The 20,306-nt window shown below is 41.3% G+C and overlaps 1 protein-coding gene across 1 annotated transcript in view; it reads left to right on the top strand.

The window, feature by feature from the left end:
- The window catches only part of LOC122564076 (cytosolic arginine sensor for mTORC1 subunit 2), a 156,622-nt gene that overhangs the window by 123,781 nt on the left and 12,535 nt on the right, over window positions 1–20,306 (top strand). Inside the window, exons 3-7 of the mRNA XM_043718578.1 lie at window positions 10,578–10,771; window positions 12,880–13,012; window positions 13,825–13,948; window positions 17,764–17,874; window positions 18,985–19,067. Of these exons, the coding sequence (XP_043574513.1) occupies window positions 10,578–10,771; window positions 12,880–13,012; window positions 13,825–13,948; window positions 17,764–17,874; window positions 18,985–19,067 (645 nt within the window). The remainder of the gene's footprint in view (window positions 1–10,577; window positions 10,772–12,879; window positions 13,013–13,824; window positions 13,949–17,763; window positions 17,875–18,984; window positions 19,068–20,306) is intronic.

Below are 20,306 nucleotides of genomic sequence, written 5' to 3'. Positions count from 1 at the left end.
TGTGTAGCATAGCTGTTGAGGAATCAGAGATTTATTCCTCCTTATGGTCAGATTGGGAGCAGGATGAAAAGAGTTTTGGTCTTGGCTGTTCTTATCATGATAGCATGTGGTTTGGGAAACCCAAGCAAGGAGAATAGGAGGACAAAGAACAAAAATCCCCCCATTGGCAGGAACGGAAGTAATTGTTTTGGTTTTGAATTTCTCTCCATCAACATGGCCATAGGATTTACTTGACAGTTACACCTAAAAGTCTTAAAAAATGTGCATTTTAGCAGCGTCCCCCAATGCTGACCTTGCCCAATGAGGTGAAGTCATGTAAATATTCTTATCATTTTCTGGACATGACACCCCGCCCCACCTCCCCGCCCCTGACCGAATAACTTTGGGAATGTAGGCTGTCTCTCTATTCATCACTGATGTCTATTCTTGCTTTACAAATGGAATGAAGGACACCAACCTCTTTGTAAAATTGGCCTTTGAAGCCAACATGGACATGAAAGAAGGACTTTCTTGTGCATACATAAAAACCAGGCTTTCCCATTCTTAATTTTGACTCCAGGTTTATAGATTCGGCCATATTATCAGGCTTTCACCTTACTGACAGAAAAACTGGATTCTTAATGAGCCATGCAGACAATGTACAGGTAGTAACAGCCCCATTTTGTTTTGACGTGCATTGCCTTGCATTGAATGTGAAGTAGACCTGAGACTTTGTGTGCCCCGATAGCAGTATTGGTAGGTGACCTTGTTTTCAATTCCTTGATGTCAATACTTGTATTTTTCCACTATCCCTGATCTTCATTATGCTTCCTTTTCAGTCCTTTATCTATGTGCTACGTTGGTGATTTAGCACTGTTATTTTTCTCATAACTTACTGCATTCAGAAACTTTGTTTAAACACAAACACACAGGAAAATAACTGATAAAACCTTTAAAGCAGCTCATTGTTGAAACTTGTGCACCAAGGGAGGCCATCTCTTAATCATGGTTTTATTTTGTTCTTCGTGTCCGATTAAAGAAGTTAAACAATATTATCAGTTCACTTTGCTGGTTCACATACATAGTATCAAGCAAACTGTGCGTGTGAGATTTAAACAGCTGCTGAGGACAGCAAAACTAAACATCATTAATATCTCATCACAGAATTGTTACAATGCAGGAGGCCATTCAGTCCATCGCATCCCAGGCTCTCTGAATGAGAATTTTGACTTAGTGCTATTTTCCTGACTTTTCTCCATAATCCTGCACATTGTTCTATTCAAATATTATGCCCTCTTGAACCTACCCCACTTCTGCTTCTAGCCAGTTCATTCCAAGCCCTAATTACTTGCTGTGACAGTTTTTATCAGATCAGTTTTGCGTCTTTTGCAAATCACTTTTTAAATTTATGTTGCAGACGTTTCGTCCCCTGTCTAGGTGACATCCTCAGTGCTTGGGAGCCTCCTGTGAAGCGCTTCTGTGATGTTTCCTCCGGCATTTATAGTGGTTTGTCTCTGCCGCTTCCAGTTGTCAGTTCCAGCTGTCCGTTGCAGTGACCAGTATATTGGGTCCAGGTCAATGTGCTTATTGATTGATTCAATTTAATTGAAGAGAAAGATACTTTGTCATGTGAACATTGTCAGCATATTCTTATGGAGCATTGAAGCATCAGCTAATTCATGGATTTTCCACCATCTCATGAAGCCTGAAAATATAATAAGAGGTGTGATATCTGTCAGTTGAATGATCAGTTTTCATGACTGAACACAAGTTATCTTTTTTCTTCAAAACTAGTTAGTCTTGGTTTTTAATTTCTGGTCTATCCTTCCAGAATATGTGATTTATTTTCTTGCCTCGGTGAAACAATTGTTTATTCAGCTACTGTATTATCAGCCAGTGAACTGATCAATAAAGCAGGCAACACAGTTAATTATATATTAATTTAATGAGACAATGTGTTAACGTCATCTTCTTCCATGTCCTAAGGAGGCTTCTAAAGTACTGACTTCAAAGCAAATCTGAAATAAATTTAGAAATAATGAAACATTTGGCATGTATGGCAGCCTCTGTGGGAAGAGAAACAGAGTTAACGTTTCATGTAAATGATCTCTCATCAGAACTTCTCTTGCAGAATGTTACTTTTTATAATTATAGTCCTGTCATTACGTAAGCAAACACAATGACAGATTTACACGCACAAAGTCTCACCAACAGCAAACAAGATGAATGTGTAATATTTTTGCTTGAATTCACAAGTTTTGGTTAAGTCGCTAGGAGAGTTCCTTTCTCTTCCAACGGTGTCATGGGCCAATACAGCAACCTGAATGGGTAGATTGCAACTCAATTTAAAATCTCTTTTGAAAAAAAATAACTGCCCTCCCTCCAAGGTGAGTTCAGATAAGAGGATTAATCAATTCTAGTTTATTTTTGACCTTTTATTTAACAGCAAGGTATTTACAACTGAAATAAATGGTTTTAAAAAAAAATGTAAATTAAGTAAAGCTTGGGGATCTCCCATCACATTTCTGCCTGTATCCTGATTTAAGCCTGAGGTGAGAAGATCAGTGAGATCCAGTTAGACTCGGGTACAGTGACACTCTCTTGTAGGGGAATGAAGGTGAGGTCTCTGCTGAGGACTGATCTTTCATCCTCCAGAGAGGGGTAGTTCTGGGGGGATGGTGAAAACACAGCAGGGCTGGGAGCTAGGACCTGGTGTGGGGCTGGAGCTGGGAGTGGGGGCGGGGTTAGGCATGGGGACGGAAATCCTGAAGAAGGGCTCATGCCCGAAACGTCGATTCTCCTGCTCCTTGGATGCTGCCTGACCTGCTGCGCTTTTCCAGCAACACATTTTCAGCTCTGATCTCAAACATCTGCAGACCTCACTTTCTCCTACACTCTCTCTTGTAACCAAGTGTCCATTATTGTCTGTTAGAACAACAATGAATTCCGAGTTGCAAAACCAAATCTCAGCAATGGTCTGGCTGAGTTACACTAACTTTGTGCGTGCAATATTCGTAATTGACGTTTAATATCAAATTTTAATATTATAACTGGTCACTACAAATATTAGTTCTAAAATATTAAAAGGAATGATGTGGGAAAAACTGTTTTTCATGTTTAGGATTTCGAATCATGCTCACATCCTGGGGTTGAGGTTGTTCTTACAACTTCATGAGGCAAAAAAATTGTGACAATTGGGGAAGCAATGGCCTAGTGGTATCATCACTGGACTGCTAATCCAGAGAACCTTTCTGGACCTGGGGGACCTGGGTTCGAATCTTGCCACAGCTGATTGTTGAATTTGATTTCAATTAAAACAAAAATCTGGAATGAAGAGTCTAATGATGATCACACATCTATGGTCATTTGCTGGAAAAATCTGGTTCACTAATGCTGTTTTGGGAAGGAAACTGCCATCCTGTCTGTTCTGCTGTGGGTCTGGAGTCACATGTAATGTGGTTGACTCTGGGCAGTAAATGTGGCCTAACTAGTGACATCCTTATCCCCTAAATGAATAAAAAGCAGTTCCAATAAACTGAACAGAGCGAGTCTAACAAGGTTCATTGTAATCAGATTTGAGATGTAAGTTTGATGTCATAACCAAAGCAGAAGAGGGAATTTACAGCTTCTGTTTAGACATGACCTTTTATTTAACAACAAGGAATTTACAACTTCAATTTTAAAATGGTGCTGCAGGCAGTCAGACCAGCTTATGGATGTAGGATTGTGCACTCCTTACAGAATCACACAACTGAGAGTGCATTTTGAAAAAAATCAGATTAATTCTTCCCACCCCCACCCTGTGATTTATTTATCCGTTAAAATTAATGAATGGAAAATTGTGTTAACCTGGAATCTCTATTTCAGAGGCTATTTGAACCCAGTGTCGTGAGTGCACATTAGACAGGATCAGCCCAAGTGTAAATAAACCAGAGGGACAGTTTCCAGATGTTTGCTCGATGGCTGAAGCTTGCCTGTGATTTGCTGCAATGTGATTGCAAGAATGACCTGGAAGTGTTTATTTAAGGCGTCAAGGAAGGGCAATCCTGGGAGGGGTGAGAGGTGGGTCATGGAAGTACCAGCAGTGGGTGAAACATTTCACCAGTAGAACCAGAAGACCTGTTTACCCAGCCTTGTACCCCAGAAACCAGATGGAGAGAATGAACCTGCTGTAAACAACAGCCTCAGTTCTTCCCTCATTGTAGTGGGAGTGCAGCAAAAGTTTACCAGTTTGATTCAGCGTGGAAACAGGCCATTTAGCCCAACAGGTCCACACCAATCTTCTGAAGAGCATCCCACCCAGACCCAACCCCCTATCCAAAGCTAATCCACCTAGCCTGCACACTGTAGGCAATTTATCATGGTCAATGCACCTGATCTGCACATCTTTGGACTGTGGGAGGAAACTGGAGCAAACCCATACAGAGAATGTGCCAACTCCACACAGACAGTCACCCCAGGGAGGAATTGAACCCAGGGCCCTGGTGCTGTGAGGCAGCAGTGCTAACCACTGAGCCACCTTATGGTGAATGACACAAAAGGATAGATTGTAGATTAGGATTGTATTCACTAGAGTTTAGAAGAATGAGAGGAGACATCTTGAAAACCTAAAAAATTCAAACAGGACTAGACAGGTTAATTGCAGGAAGGATGTTCCTAATGGTGAGTGAGTCTAGAATAGGGTTTTAGGTCTGAGATGAGACGAACTTTCTTCACCCAGAGAGTGGTGAACTTGTGGAATTCATCAGCACCGAATGTGATTAATAGCAAAATAGCACGTATTTTCAAGAAGGTGGTAGCTATAGCTCTTCTGGCTAAAGGAATACAGGATTATGAGGAGAGGATGGAATTAGGTCATTGAGCTCGATAATTAGCCACGATCATAATAAATGGTGGAGCTGAGTCGAGGGGTGTAATGGCTTACTGCTGCTCCTGTCCTCTGTGTTCATGTGTCAAAGTGTGGAGCATCCCTGAAAATTGCATTGTGGTCCCACAACCATCATAGCATCTCACTTTAAATATTTTACTGATTTTTATCTTTAGTTTACAGCCTGCTTCGATGTTAATGGCCAGCATGTGATAAGCTTTTCAAGCATTTTCCTCTGCCTACCATGTTGTTTTATAGAGTGAACCAGGCAGTCATAAGCAAAGCTCATCCATATAGTTCATGTTATCTTCAAAATCTTACTGACTCCATCCATAACTCCAACTCCTTCTGACCTTTTGTCCCTGCCCACAGCTCAGAAGTCAAATAGTGGGATGAGATATGGAGAACCTGAGGCCAGAGGGAAGACATTCATCACCTTAAAGATTTTTTAAAAACTAGCACTCGTGCAGTTCAGCTTAAGGGAGATGGGTGCTTGCTTGCTGTGCCATGAGTTATGTTTCTGAATCCTGATAGTTGGCTGTGGTGACAGAGTAATGAGCATACTGTTCCAATATTGCCATCATTCTAAGGCAATCAACTAATAGCACTGTAAACTCAGCAAGGTGATGGACTGTTCTGCACTCCCAAGATCCAAATCAAATGTAATGTAAAAATACATTTTTAATAATTGTTCACAACAATATAAGCATTAAAGGCAGACTGATCATCCTTTCAAGCATCTCTTCATAACATCTGAAGTTTATACTAGCAGTGATATAAAGGATGTGAGTATCGGAGTAAATTGCATATTAATTTACCTCAAGATCATCAGGAGAATATCAGCAAAGGCTTATAGTGGGTTCAACTGGTCAAGGAATTGTAGATGGTTTAGGAAAACTCCAAAGAAGGAGGGGGAATAATTCACAAAGTAAATTTGAGATGCAATTCTGCAAAAACAAGTTATTAAAGCAAAGGAGCCAGCTTTAACCTTAGATGTGAGTTCAAAACCAACGTTGCTTGTTTTCAGGTGACAAGCTCTAGGAGTCATTGGAGTTCAATTCAGTTGCAGTCAATGCAGAATGTACGCTTACATCTGTCATCCTATTCAAAGGCATCACTGTCATTTGCTTACCCATTACAAATGGCACCAGCTGTTGCGAGTATTTAGTGATGTTGAATTTGCAATAAAGTGCATTTGTGTGATGGCTTTCTTTGTTCGTGCTGACACCCGAATATAATGAACATCAAAGCTGTTGCTTTGGATGAAAAGATGATTCGGTTTTCAATGAAGAATACATAATAGCACTCTTTAGTTATTGATTTAGCCATCATCTTCAAACACCAAGTAGAAGTACATTTATTATGTGATCTCAGGATTGTAATATAAGTATGGATGGAGAAACCTATTTGGCTGAAGTAAGCTCATTCGTCCAGAAAAAAACTACAACGTGCAATGGCCTCACAAATGACTTAAGTTGTTTTGTCGCTACATGGAAATTCATCCAAGTGTTGATCACTTTTTTTGAGTGAAGAATTTTCTGATATTTAGCATAGTTTCATTTTTTAACCATTTGGCTCCAAAAAAGTCCCTTGTTTTCCACAATGTTGGACGCCAGCAGGTGAGGGCAGGCTCAAGTGGTTACAAGGGCTTCAGCCAAGTCCCTAACCTCCAATTAAAATCCCTGCTCTCATTTATCAACGCACTGGACACGGCAAAAATCTAAGGGTCCTTGCAACAGTTTGCATGCAATGATGGAGAGATAGCCACAGCACTAGTTGAGCTGGTTCCAATATCTGGGGTGCATTCTTGCCACCAAGAATGGAATGAATTAAAGGTAGTCAATTCCCACTTTAACAGTCTTCCCACTTTAACAGTCTTCCCTGGTCATCGCGGAATATAGTCATCAAGTGCACTTTTAAAAGAGAGGTTGTTCATTAAATTCTTAGTTCAGGCCTCACCAGAACCACTTGGGTTCAGACCTCATTTTTTAAAAAAGCAGAAAAGTTTGAACAAGTACAGAATATGTTTATAGCAATACTTTTATGTTGATGGTAAAAGAGTTTCAGTTTCTCATCAGGGCTGAATTTATTTAGTGAAAACTGGGTATAAAAGCTCAAACCAATTCCACAGGAAAGCAGAGAGACACTCGCTCTGCCAGGAATCTCACTTCATAAGTAGGATGGTCCCAGACATTTATATTGTGAGTGAAAACTCACCTGTTTGCCACAGAATATTGGAAAGTCATGGGTGTCTCCACTGAAGCTTAAAGAAGAAAAATCACACACTGCATAACCAAAATTTCTAATGGTTACTAGTGCAAGAATGTTATCATAAATCTTTCTGGGATTGCAAACCTCGATACGACAGAAGGAGAGATTTTTTTTTATATAGAGCATCTCACATGGACTCATCACTTCACAGGTAGCAATATGTGCCCAGTATACTCATGGCTGTGTTGTGCTCCTAATTTGTGTCCACTAACGTTTCGCAAATTCAGATAATGAGCTACATGATCCGGTAACCACAATTCCAACTGCACTTCTGACAGTATAGCACTTCCTTAGTAGTTCACTGAAGTATCAGCTTAGATTACATTCCCAAATACTTGTAACTATGTTTGAACTCAAACTGAAGGACTCATAGGCATAGATTACTGTGACTGAGCAACAGCTATACTCTGAAAGAAGCTTCTTTATTACAAGTAAAGGAGTTCAAACACCCAGCAGATGACGTATGGTGACAGTTATGCTGCAAGTGTCTCCATAATTTTGCAATAGCCATAAGGAAACTGGGCAGAGAATTGTAATCCTTAACATTGAAGGTGAATTAGTTATCCCTTTCCAAGAGACCAAAGGAGAATTTTAACAATGAAAATGTCAGGTCGATATAGAAAAAAGGTGTTCTGTCATTCTGGGCAGGGTTAGAACATTAGAAAAGTTCACAAGACTGCTCCTGCCCTGGCATTACTGCATGTGATTCTTGGGTGCAGCATTCAAGCGTTTATCTTTCTCCAACATTTCTTACATTGCAATAAGAACAATAACATGTCGAGGGGAAGAAAATAATAAAAAGTGCTGCTGTGGAGCTCTTCAAAATCCATTTAGCTGACATCTGCAATGTGACACTGTTGGTTTTGTCTCATGTGCGAATGGTGCCCATTAGTAAAGAAGCATTCACTCACTTGGATTAATTGCTGATGCACACATTGCTGTGTACAACTGCTAAACAAAACTAGGTAACCACTTAATCCACTACTCCCTGTAGGTTTTCCAGAACATTACTACAGTATTTGCACTCAGGAGCCCACTGCTTGATTAATTCTTGACTACAAATGGATTCAAGCCCAGCTGCTTTGACCAAGCTATTACCTGCAGGTCGTATTTGGTTTTGGTCTGTTAGGCCTATTATTTAATGTTCAAGTTATATCAGTCCCTTAGGTGAAATATTATCTGCTGCATTGTGCAATTTTCTCATGCTTTGTACCAGAAATAAATGTAGTTAATGTTCTTAATAAAATAGAAGCGAGTGTTCCTGATAGTTCTCATTCTTTTGTGAGGAAATGTCATTTTTGTGTGGAAGCATTGGACAGTTAACTGCTGCTGAAATGTTCGCCTAACGTGTTTGCCTTTAATACAACAAGGCAAGCTTTCCTTAAGTGAATTAAAGGCTGATTTCTCTAATATCTGAAGTCAAAGCTTTCAATTTATAATTAATTTTGCTTGTGTGTGATGCAGAAGTTTTTCTGTGTGAAGGAACAAAATGACTTTTAAACGTTCATTTATAGGATGTGGGTATCTCTCGTTAGGCCAACATTTATTGCCCATCCCTAATTATCCTGGAAAAGGTGGTTGGGAGCTGCCTTCTTGACCCACTGCAGTACTTGGAATGTAGGTACATTCACAGTGTTGTTAGGGAGGGAGTTTGAAGATTTTGATCCATAATAGTAAAGGAACAGGGATACTAGTCCCGGTCAGGGATACAGGACCCTTGTAGATGGTGATATTCCGATGTATGTGCATCCTTGCCTTTCTAGGAGGTAATTGTCACAAGTCTGGAATGTGTCTCAAGTTTCTTTCATTTTGATCTACCATAGTGTTGCCCACCATGAGTCAGATGCTTTGCTGTTTGAAGTGGGGTGCTTATTTCTGCTGAAGGATTTTGGGAAATGGTTTATGAGACAAATTTTCAAAGGTAGTGACAATAGTTTTAGTTTTGATTCTTGGAATTAAGTAGTTTGAGCTTTACCACTGCAGTTGAGTTGTCACAGTTACTTAAATAAATACATCTTTGCATGTAACATGAAGGTCTGATGTTTGAGGAATGTTGGGTTAGGATTAAGGAGTTTTAATGTAGGAGTCTATGCGGCCCCAGGCAATTTGTCAATGGGAAGAAACAAGACTTGTCAGTCTGTGAGAAACAGCACACCATTATACAAGTGAGCACTGGGACCCTGACAACTACATTCCATTTGAGAAACTCCTCTTAACACTCTTTAAATGAAACAACAGTGTTGTGGTGGTAACCTGAAGACAGCATTGATCCTCTGCAGCCTTGGATGACGGCACTAGTGTATCTCCCCAGGGCGCCAGCTGAGCTGCCATGGTATTTGTAGCCTGGTTAAAGGTGCATTTCAGATGGTGGGGTAGCTGCTTGGCATGATAGCAATCTCAAGGATTTTTTGAGGGGTACGACACAGAGTGCAATTTTATTTCTTGCATTGACCTCCTTGTTGAAGATCCTGGAAGACACGCGCCTCAGAGTTTCTCAATGAGCAGCCTCTAACGTGGTTTCACGAGTACTGAAATGTCAATATGAAATGGCTGCGACACTGGGCCTTCAGTAATATTCCATATTTATTCTAACTGTCCAATTAACAAGAAGGCTTGTTCATTATTTAGATTTCTACTGTTTTAGCAAATTTTAAATTAATCTTGACTATTGGGTTAAACATTCACACCAGAGTACTCTCGGCAGTTTGTTGTTTCCTTTTAACTTACTGTACAGAAACAGATCCATAACCAGCATTTTTGTACAGACTTTGGAGAGGCCTGAAACATTGATGTTTCTTTCATTGTTTTCTCATGTTGGACTGCAGATAGTTGGGTGGGTGCAAGAGATACTTGTCCTGGTTGCCATACATAGGCAGGGATGATACATAGGCACTGTCAATGCTTTTATAAGTAATACAGAGCAACCTCGATCATCCAAACATCTGTTATCCAAACGAGATTTCAAGGTCTTGGGTAAACTGTGTTATTCGAACATTGGGTTATCCGAACATTGGATTATCTGAACAAAATACTCCCCACCTGTGTCGTTTGGATAATTGAGGTCACTCCTGGTACCAACAACAGCAATTCTACCCCATGGTCTTTTCATTGAGATGGTCTCAAAGACACATATCGCAGTAGTCTGATACTCCCCTTGAGAGAAAGTGAGGACTGCAGATGCTGGGGGTCCAAGTCGAAAAGTGTGATGCTGGGAAAGCACAGCAGGTCAGGCAGCATCTGAGGAGCAGGAGAGTCTGACATTTTGGACGTAAGCCCTTCATAGACCTATATCCGAATCACCAAGTCTCCTGCTCTCTCGGATGCTGCCTGACCTGCTGTGCTCTTCCAATGCCACACTTTTTGACTTTATTTGTATCCTTGCCAACTTTTTGGAAAGACTGCTGACAAATTGCTCTGTTCTATTGTTTGAATGATATGATTTATTCCTCTTGCTTTCTAGAACTGCCTGGGTCAGATCTCCTGAGTGTGGCAGACGAGACATGGCTGGCATTAAACGTTGTATCGGGCGGAGGCAGTTTCTCCAGCTCACAACCCATTGGAGTCACCAAGATCGCCAAGTCAGTGATAGCACCATTGGCAGATCATAACATCTCTGTGTTCATGCTTTCCACATATCAAACAGACTTCATCTTGGTAAGATATGGCTGCTTGGAGATTGAATATTTGCTTCCTTTCTGATGTCTTTTGAGTCTTTTTGTTTGTGCTGAGCCTGAACAGTGGAAATGAGAAGTTTTAAATAATTCCTCAGCTCTGAGGAAGAGTCACTTGACCCAAAACATTAACTCTGATTTCTCGCTACAGATGCTGCCAGACCGGCTGAGCTTTTCCAGCAATTTCTGTTTTTGTTTGTGAAATAACTACAGGTTTGGTCTTGGCTTTTGTTACGAGCTATGTATGAGACATCCAGGATGTTGATATGCAGCCTTGCTGTCACAGTCTGAGATTGCACTGATAGACATTGTCCCTGTTCTAATGTTAGCGGGAAGGTTACATCAGAAACAAGTAAATGTCTGTTCTCAGTTGGATGAGCTGCTCAGAATGCACATTTGGGAGACGCTGAGCTAAACGTGTCACTGTGGAGTGTGTGAATCTTTTGCAAAAATTGGGGAGGGGGCATGCGGAAATGTTCCACCACCGGTTCCTTCCACCTGCCTATAGTTTGTGTTTCGTACGTTTTAAGGTAGTCTTTCCAATTGGACCTACAGTCAGACCATTTCCGAGGGAGCATATCGTTTACAGCCAACCAGCCTGGATTTGACAACCCGATAGGAAATTTCCAAGTTGAAGCAAACCTTAACACAACTGTTACTCTGTATCTTCACACACAAAGGAAAGCGAAAATGCAACATGTATTGAATGCATAATTCCAAATGCAGTTGCTCCGATATTATTGGTGAATCAGAAAACAGAAAATGACTGTATGATAGAAAGCAATAGCCTCTCATCAACTTCAATCTCAGATACAACAATCTTCCAAATTCTCCGAACTCAATGAGTGTATTTTATTCATTCATGGGATGTGGGTGTCACTGACAAGGCCATCGCTTGTTGCCAATCCCTGGTTGCCCTTGAGAACCTCCTCGTGAGCCACCCTCTTGAACTGTTGCAGTACTTAGATTGTAGGTACGCCCACAGTGCTGTTGGGGATAGCATTCCAAGATGTTGACCCAGAGACAGTGAAGGAACAGTGGTATAATTCCAAGTGTGGGACTTGGAAGAGAACTTACAGATTATGTTCTCAGCTATCTACTGCCTTTGTTTTTGTAGGTGGATGTTTTGGGTTTGGAATTTGTTTGTCAAAGGAACTTTAATGAGTTGTTGCATTAGATGATACACACTGATACTACTGTGTATTAGTGATGGAGGAATTAACATTCAATTAATGTTTTGTGGATGTTGTGTCAAAATAGCGGGCTCTTTTATCCTGGATGATGTCAAGCCATGTGGCTGTTGTTGGAGCTGCATCCATTCTGACAAGTGGAGAGAATCCCATTACACTCCAACTTGTATCTTGTAGGTAATGGATGGGCTTTGGAGAGTCAGCAGGTAAGTTATTCGTTACAGAATTCCCAACTTCAGACCCACTGTTGTAGCCACAGTATTTATACGTTTGGTTCACTTACATTTCTGTTCAATAGCAATTGTTGCTAGGATGTTGTTGGTGGTGGATTCAACTGTAGTAATGTCCACTGAATGTTAATGGATGTGGTGAGATAATCTCTTTTTGGATATTTGTCATTGTCAGGCAGTTGTGTGGTGTGAATGCTACATGTCACTTATCAGCCCAAGTCCAAACCAGATCTTGCTGCCTGCAGCTCACACTGCTTCAGAATCTGCAAATTTGCACATGTTACCGAACACTGTAATTATCAAAGAACATTCCCACTTCTGACCTAATTATGCCAGGAGAGTCATTGTTGAAATTACTTGATGTTATCGGGTTTAGGAATAATGTTCTATGGAACTGAGGTGAATAGCCTCCAACAACCACAACCATCTTCCTTTGTGCTAGGCCATGACTCCTGGCAAGCAAAGAGCTTTCCCCAATTCTAGTTGACTCAATTTTGCATGCACACTCGATTAAATGCTGCCTTAATGTCAAGGATTGTCACTTCCACCTCACCTTTATTATCTCCTCCTAAATTTGTGAACCCTGTAACTTCAGGTTGATTGTCCTGCCACAGACATCGTGGGGCATCATTTGGGGTTTGAAATCATTTTCTATTTGTTTCATCCTTTAGGTACGGGAAAAAGATCTGCCGTTAGTTATGCACACACTCTCAGCAGAATTTACCATCCTCAGGGTTGTAAACGGGGAGACAGTTGCTGCTGACCATTTAGGAATCACCAATGGATTTGTGAAGCCAAAGCTAGGTGAGTTTACACCCAGCTTATGAATGGGGAAGTATACACACCTTTGCAAGTACTCTGAATGAGAGAGAAAAGAAATGATTAGTGTATTAGTTCTGTATAAAAATGAAAAGGGAAGAGTCATCACCTTTCTACTCAAGAGCATTGGGTAAGTCAAATTCAGTGGTGAGACCAATATTGAAACAAAGTAATAAGGCAGTATTGTCACTTTATAAATTATTTTTGTGACTGCATTCAGAATAGACTTGGAACACTGCATGCTTCTGACCATCACATTGTAGAAGAGGATACTGCATTAAATAAACAGAAATACAGCAAAAATCATCATTCTAATACTGTCATAATTATAAACAAGAATTCTCTGTAAACACTGTGATAACTTGCATATCTATTAACTGGACTGTAATAGACAGCAATGACACTGGATAATACCAGTGCACTTTGTGACCTCTCAGGATGGAATCTTGGTGGTACCTTACTGATACTTTTACCTGCAGAATGAGGGGAGGGTATGTGAATCAGTAGTCCCTCAACGTGCACACTTTGATTGCTAGCCCTTTGTTGGACTCATACAAAGTGATGTTACTGGTAGCAATGTTTAGGGAGAGGTAACTTCTTTGAGGCCTTCATAATTTTTTAGATATGCAAGTTATCACAGTGTGTTTAGATAGTTCTTGTTTATAAGTTATGAGAATAGCAGAGTGATGATTTCGCTGTATTTCTGTTTCCACTTGTCTGTGGTACCATACTACAGCTTGCAGTAATCATCAGTACTCAATGGCTTAAAGGCATATTATTGTTTATCTGTCACATAGTTCTAAGGCCAGTCATTCATCCACTGTCCAGTCCCAGCAACAAGTTCTGTGTCACCAGCTTGGACCCTGACACCTTACCGACTGTGGCTACACTCCTCATGGATGTCATGTTTTATTCTAATGGGTAAGTTAGGAAGATCACAAAAGTACTTATTTCAAATTTACAGTTGGTTCAGCAGCAATGGAGACACAGTCAAATCACAAGTCCTTGTGAAGAATATGGAGGGTAAAATCGAATTAAATGTTGAAAGGTTTCTATTCATAAACATGGTCTCTATCACAGAGTCTGTCCCTGTTGCACAGAGGGGAAGGGGATAAAGGAGGAGAGTGTTAGTCGTTAGGGACTCAATAGTTAGAGCGTCAGATAGAAGGTTTGTTGGGAACAAAAGAGACTTGGTGTGTTGCCTCCCAGGTGCCAGGATCCATGATGTCTCGGATTGTGTGTTTGGGCTCCTGAAGGGAGAGGGTGACCAGCCCCAAGTCATGGTCCACATAGGTACCACGACATAGGTAGAAAGAAGGATGTAAGGCAGGGTTTCAGGGAACTAGGGTGAAAGCTAAGAGCTAGATCAAGCAGAGTTGTTAATTTGGTTTGTTACCCGTGCCAAGTGATAGCAAAGAACAGGGAGAGATATCAGCTGAACACGTGGCTGCGGGGATGATGCAGGAGGGAGGGTTTCAGGTTTATGGATAATTGGGGCTCATTCTGTGGAAGGTGGGACCTCTACAACCCAGGACGGTCTTCACTTGAACCAGAGAGGTACTAATATCCTGGGTGGGAAATTTGCTAGTGCTGTTCAGGTGGGTTTAAACTAGCTCAGCAAGGGGATGGGAACTTGTGTTGGAGTTCCAGTGCACTGGAGGACGAGAGTCGGGAGGACATGGACAGGAATTGATGGTCACAGGAATGTGCTGGCAGACAGCAAACTGGTTTGAAGTGTGTCTACTTCAACGCCAGGAGTATCTAGAGTAAGGTAGGTGAGCTTGCAGCATGGATAGGTACCTGGGACTTCGATGTTGTGGCCATTTCGGAGACATGGATAGAGCAGGGTCAGGAATGGATGTTGCAGGTTCCAGAGTTTAGATCTTTCAATAAGATCAGGAAAGGTGGTAAAAATGGAGGAGGTGTGGCATTGTTAGTCAAGGATAGTATAATGGTGGCTGAAAGAACTTTTGATGAGAACTTGTCTACTGACGTAGTGTGGGCTGAGGTTAGAAACAGGAGAGGAGAGGTCACACTGCTGGGGTTTTTTATAGGCCTCTGCAAAGTTCCAGGGATGTGGAGGAGAGGATTGGCAAATCAATTCTGGGCAGGAGTGAAATGAACAGGGTGGTCATTATGGGAGACTTTAACTTCCCCAACATTGACTGGTAATGCTATAATTCCAGTACGTTGGATGGAAAAGGTTTTGTCCAATGTATGCAGAAGGAGTTTCCTGACACAGTATGTCAAAGGGCCGACAAGAGGGGAGGCCACACTGGATCTGGTACTTGGTAATGAACCAGGCCAGGTGTTTGATTTAGTGGTAGGTAAGCACTTTGGAGAGAGTGACCATAATTTGGTTATGTTTAATTTAGCGATGGAAAGGGATAGGAACATGCCACAGGGCAAGAGTTATAGATAGGGGAAGGACAATTATAATGCAATTAGGCAAGACTTAGGATGCATAGAATGGAGCAGCAAAATGCAGGGGATAGGTACAATAAAAATGTGGAGCTGGTTTAAGGAACAGATATTGTGTGTCCTTGATAGGTATGTCCTTGACAGGTAGGGAAGAAGTGATAAGGTAAGGGAACCTTACTACAGAAATTGTATTGTTAAGCGGAAGAAGGAAGCTTATGTGAAGTTGAGACGAGATGGTTCAGATGAGGCGATGGAGAGATATAGAGTAACTAGGAAGGATTTAAAGAGAGAGTTAAAAAGAGCAAGGAGAGGACATGAGCAGTCTTTAGCAGAAAAAATAAAGGATAACCCTAAAGCTTTCTATAGACATATGAGGAAATAAAGGATGACCAGGTAGGAATGGGGCCTGTCAAAGGCAGAAGTAGCAAGTTGTGTGTGGACCGTGTGGCGATCGGAGAGGTGCTAAACAAATATTTCTCATCTGTTTTCATTTGGGAAAAGGAGAATATTGTAGAGAAGACTTGAAAGGCTGTTAGACTTGAAAGGATTGAGGTTAGTAAGAAGGAGGTGTTATCAATTCTAGAAGATGTGAAAGTAGATAAGTCCCCTGGGCCAGATGGGATATATCCGAGAATTCTCTGGGAAGCTCGGGAGGAGATGGCGGAGCCTTTGGCCTTGATCTTTGAGTCGTCATTGTCTACAGGTTTAGTACGAGTGGACTGGAGGATTGCAAATGTGACCTTGTTCATGAAGGGCAGTAGAGATGACCCAAATAATTATAGACCAGTGAGCCTTACATCTGTTGTCGGAAACGTTTTGGAAAGGATTATAAGAAATAGGATTTACAGTCATCTAGCAAGCAACAATTTGATTGGAAATAGTCAACATGGATTTGTCAAGGGCGGGTCGTGTCTCACAAATCTCATTGAGCTTTTTGAGAAGGCGACCAAGCATGTAGATGAGGGTAGGGCAGTTGACGTGGTAAAGCCTTTGATATTGTTCCACGTGGTAGACTATTGGAGAAGATGCGGAGGCATGGGATTGAAGGTGATATAGCAGTTTGGATTAGAAACTAACTTTCTGTAAGAAAGCAGCAAGTGGTGGTTGATGGAAAATATTCAGCCTGGAGTCCAATTACTAGTAGTGTGCCACAAACATCTGTTTTGGGACCATTGGTGTTTGTCATTTTTATAAACGACTTAGATGCAGGCATAGGTGGATGGGTTAGTAAATTTGCAGATGACACTAAAGTCAGGAGAGTCGTGGACAGTGTGGAAGAATGTTGCAAGCTGCAGGGAGACTTGGATAAACTGCAGAATTGGGCTGAAAAGTGGCAAATGGAGTTCCATCCAGATATATGTGAGGTGATACACTTTGGGAAGAATAACAGGAAGGCAGAATACTGGGTCAATGGAACGATTCTTGGTAGTGTGGATGTCAGAGGGATCTTGGTGTCCATTTACATAGATCCCTGATAGTTGCCACCCAAGTTGATAGTGCTGTTAAGAAGGCATTCGGTGTGTTAAGTTTTATTGGGAGAGGGATTGAGTTCCGGAGCCTTGATGTCATGCTGCAGCTGTACAAAATGCTAGTGTGGCCGCACTTGGAGTATTGTGTGCAGTTCTGGTCGCCCCATTACAGGAAGGATGTGGAAGCATTGGAAAAGGTGCAGAGGAGATTTACCAGGGTGTTGCCTAGTCTGAAGCGAAGGTCTTATGAGGAAAGGCTGACGGACTTGGATCTGTTCTCATTGGAGAAAAGAAGGCTAAGTGGGGATTTAATAGAGACTTATAAGATGATAGAGGATTAGATAGGGTGGACAGTGAGAGTCTGTTCCAAGGATGATGAAGTCTGCTTGTACGAGGAGGCATAGCTGCAAATTGAGGGGTGATAGATTTAAGTCAAATGTCAGAGGCAGGCTTTTTACTCAGAGAGTGGTACAGGCATGGAATACCCTGCTTGCCAATTTAGTGACCTCAGCCATATTAGGAGCATTTAAACAGCCCTTGGATAAGCATATGGGTGATGATGGGATATTGTAGGCTTAGATTAGTTCACAGGTCGGTGCAACATCAAGGGCCGGAGCGCCTGTTCTGCGCTGTATTGTTCTTTGTTCTATGTACATTGTACATAACCATATAGCAAATACTTTTCTGCAAACTACATATGAAAGTTGTTTCTTAATGTGAATTCTTAATAAATGAAAATGCTTGATTATGGAAAGATGTATTATCATTGACGCATGTTAAAGCCCATTGAAAGGGCACAGATTGTTGATGCAGTTTAATCTCATTATACATTCATTGTGTTTCTAGCATGAAAGATTCCGCAATGGGCAATGATGAAAATGGTCACATTCGTTTCTTCTCCTTCTCTCTCATTGAGGGCTACATCTCCTTAGTGATGGATGTGCAGACACAACAAAGGTATAAGACGGTCTTTGTTAAGCTGCTGGAGATATAAATTGTTGCTCTTCACCATGGGCGCATGCTAAATCTCAACTGGTATGGGCTCAGCTAAAGCTTTTCTAGGGCAAATGGAAGACCTATTTGGAAGTGTCTGAATTCCCCACAATGCACTCCATAATGTGGGAGGGGCAGATGCTATTTCTCCCCTGCACCATCCCCCTCCCCTGGGGGCGGCAAGGTGGCTCAGTGGTTAGCACTGCTGCCTCACAGCACCAGAGTCTCAGTTTCGATTCCAGCCTCGGGTGACTGTCTGTGTGGAGTTTGCACATTCTCCCTGTGTCTGGGTGGGTTTCCCACAGTCCAAAGATGTGCAGGTCAGGTGAATTGGCCATGCTAAATTGCCTGTTGTGTTAGGGGCATTAGTCAGAGGGAAATGGGTCTGGGTGGGTTACTCTTCGGAGGCTCGCTGTGGACTGGTTGGGCCGAAGGGCCTGTTTCCACACTGTAGGGAATCTAATCCAATCTAAAAAAAAACAGAATTTAAATCTCTGCTAAGGAGACAACCCCCCTTGGAGGTTGAGCACACATTTTGGAGTTTGCAGAATCCTGGCAGAATGGAGTCCAGTCCATATTGCAGAACCTAGCTGTAAATGCAACTTATGCCCTTCCTAGCCTCAGGTATTTTAGGAGCTGATTTTCACTTGCAAAATCCAGAATGTAAACTCAAGCCCTAAAGGGGGATATTGTTTGTTTCGAGAAAAGGTACCTGCAGGATTGATTTCAACCACTGTGTGAAATCAGTTGAGTGCATTTCTTGGCAAATTGGCAGTTTGGTAAAGCACCACCTCAAGCTTTTGACTGCCATTGGCACTAAGAGCTTTCATGTTCTCAATGCCATGGAAGCTGTAGCCATGCTTCAGTCAACAACAATGTGAGGGACACACTCAGCCGAGGACCGAAAACTTTTTTTTTAAAAGTACGTTGTACAATGATATCAGAATCGAGGGATATAACTGCAAAATCCATTTATGTTTTTAATTTGAATTAATTTTATTTAAGAGCAGAATCATAGACTTAATAATCAGATTCTGCGAATTAAAGTTGATTTATTCCTCTGTATCATACTAGGTTTCCAAACAATCTATTGTTTACGAGTGCATCTGGGGAACTCTGGAAGATGGTTCGGATAGGTGGGCAGCCTCTAGGATTTGGTATGTGACAAATTTAGACTTGCCTCACAAATCTCTTAACATTACTGTAGCTTTGTCTTAATGGTGGCGGTCAGTAAAGTCGATCAAGTTACAGTGACTAACACGTTGTATATTTGCTATACACCACACCCCATTTTACATTGCATTAAAGCAAATGAGAATGGAGAAGTCAGGCAGTATGTATAACGTGCAACTGACCTGCATTTTGTCAACTACCAAGGTTGAAAGTTCCACTTGTGCTAGTTCCTGATTTGCATTAGGTCTTCCCTGAAGTGGAAGTGTGAAGGCTTCCTTTGTTCTTAATGCTTTCTACTTCCACTTTTTCCAACAACAATATAAAATCTGTCCATCTCCCAGACTGTTTGGAGAGAGGACAAAGTGCCACAGGCACAATAATGGATGGAAGCTGCACTGAGATCAGACTCACTTTGTATTGAGATAGTGTATACCTGACTCACTTAACCTGAAGGAGCGGTCCATCATTGAGTCTGGATCTAGTCGGATCAATTCCTCACCCATGCCAACAGCACAGATTTAGGAAGAAGTTTGAAAGCACTATTGAAAGAGATGTCGTTTTTCCATTTTTACGACAATGCAGTGAGTCCAGCAAGATAAACATGAGAAAATGAGAAACGAGATATAAACACTTAAAAGACAATTGGTGAACCACTCTGCACTTTTTTAAAATTTAAGTGTATCTGCCTTTATTTCTTCTTATTGGAATGCAAACAAGTGGAATAATATCCAATTTTTCTTTCTTTTGCATTCTGCCCCTATGGATTTCATGTGTAACTCCAAGCACTGATGCTGCCTCACTCACCATTGGGTTGCGGACAAAGCAGACTGTAGAATTGTGCAAGATGAGCTGGGCAACAGCTGATAGTAATGGGAGCTGGAAAATTGGTGCATTGTTAAAGGAAAATGTTTAAGGGAGCCAGGGGAATCCTGATCCATGTTTGTAATTCTAAACAGTCAAGCTGTAATAGTTCCAACTAATGTACCGATCTTGAGTTACACAAAAGAAGTGGCAATATCAATTTGTACTTTAAAAGAGCTGCCTGGCTAGGTTAGCGAAGAGTGTACCATTTATTCATTCTCTGATGTAAAGTGTATCCTGCTTCAGGCATTGTCATTTCTCAATCTGAGCAGAGTGAGGTTTTAGTTTTATATATGGAGCAAATATGTAGAAGCTTATAACAGTTGAGTGACAATTCCTGTTGAAGAATATGTAATTCAATA

The sequence above is a fragment of the Chiloscyllium plagiosum genome, chromosome 28 (assembly GCF_004010195.1).
Source record: "Chiloscyllium plagiosum isolate BGI_BamShark_2017 chromosome 28, ASM401019v2, whole genome shotgun sequence".
Classification (NCBI taxonomy): Eukaryota; Metazoa; Chordata; class Chondrichthyes; order Orectolobiformes; family Hemiscylliidae; genus Chiloscyllium; species Chiloscyllium plagiosum.
The sequence above is the reverse complement of the archived record's forward strand: the minus strand, read 5'-3'. Positions and strand labels throughout refer to the sequence as shown.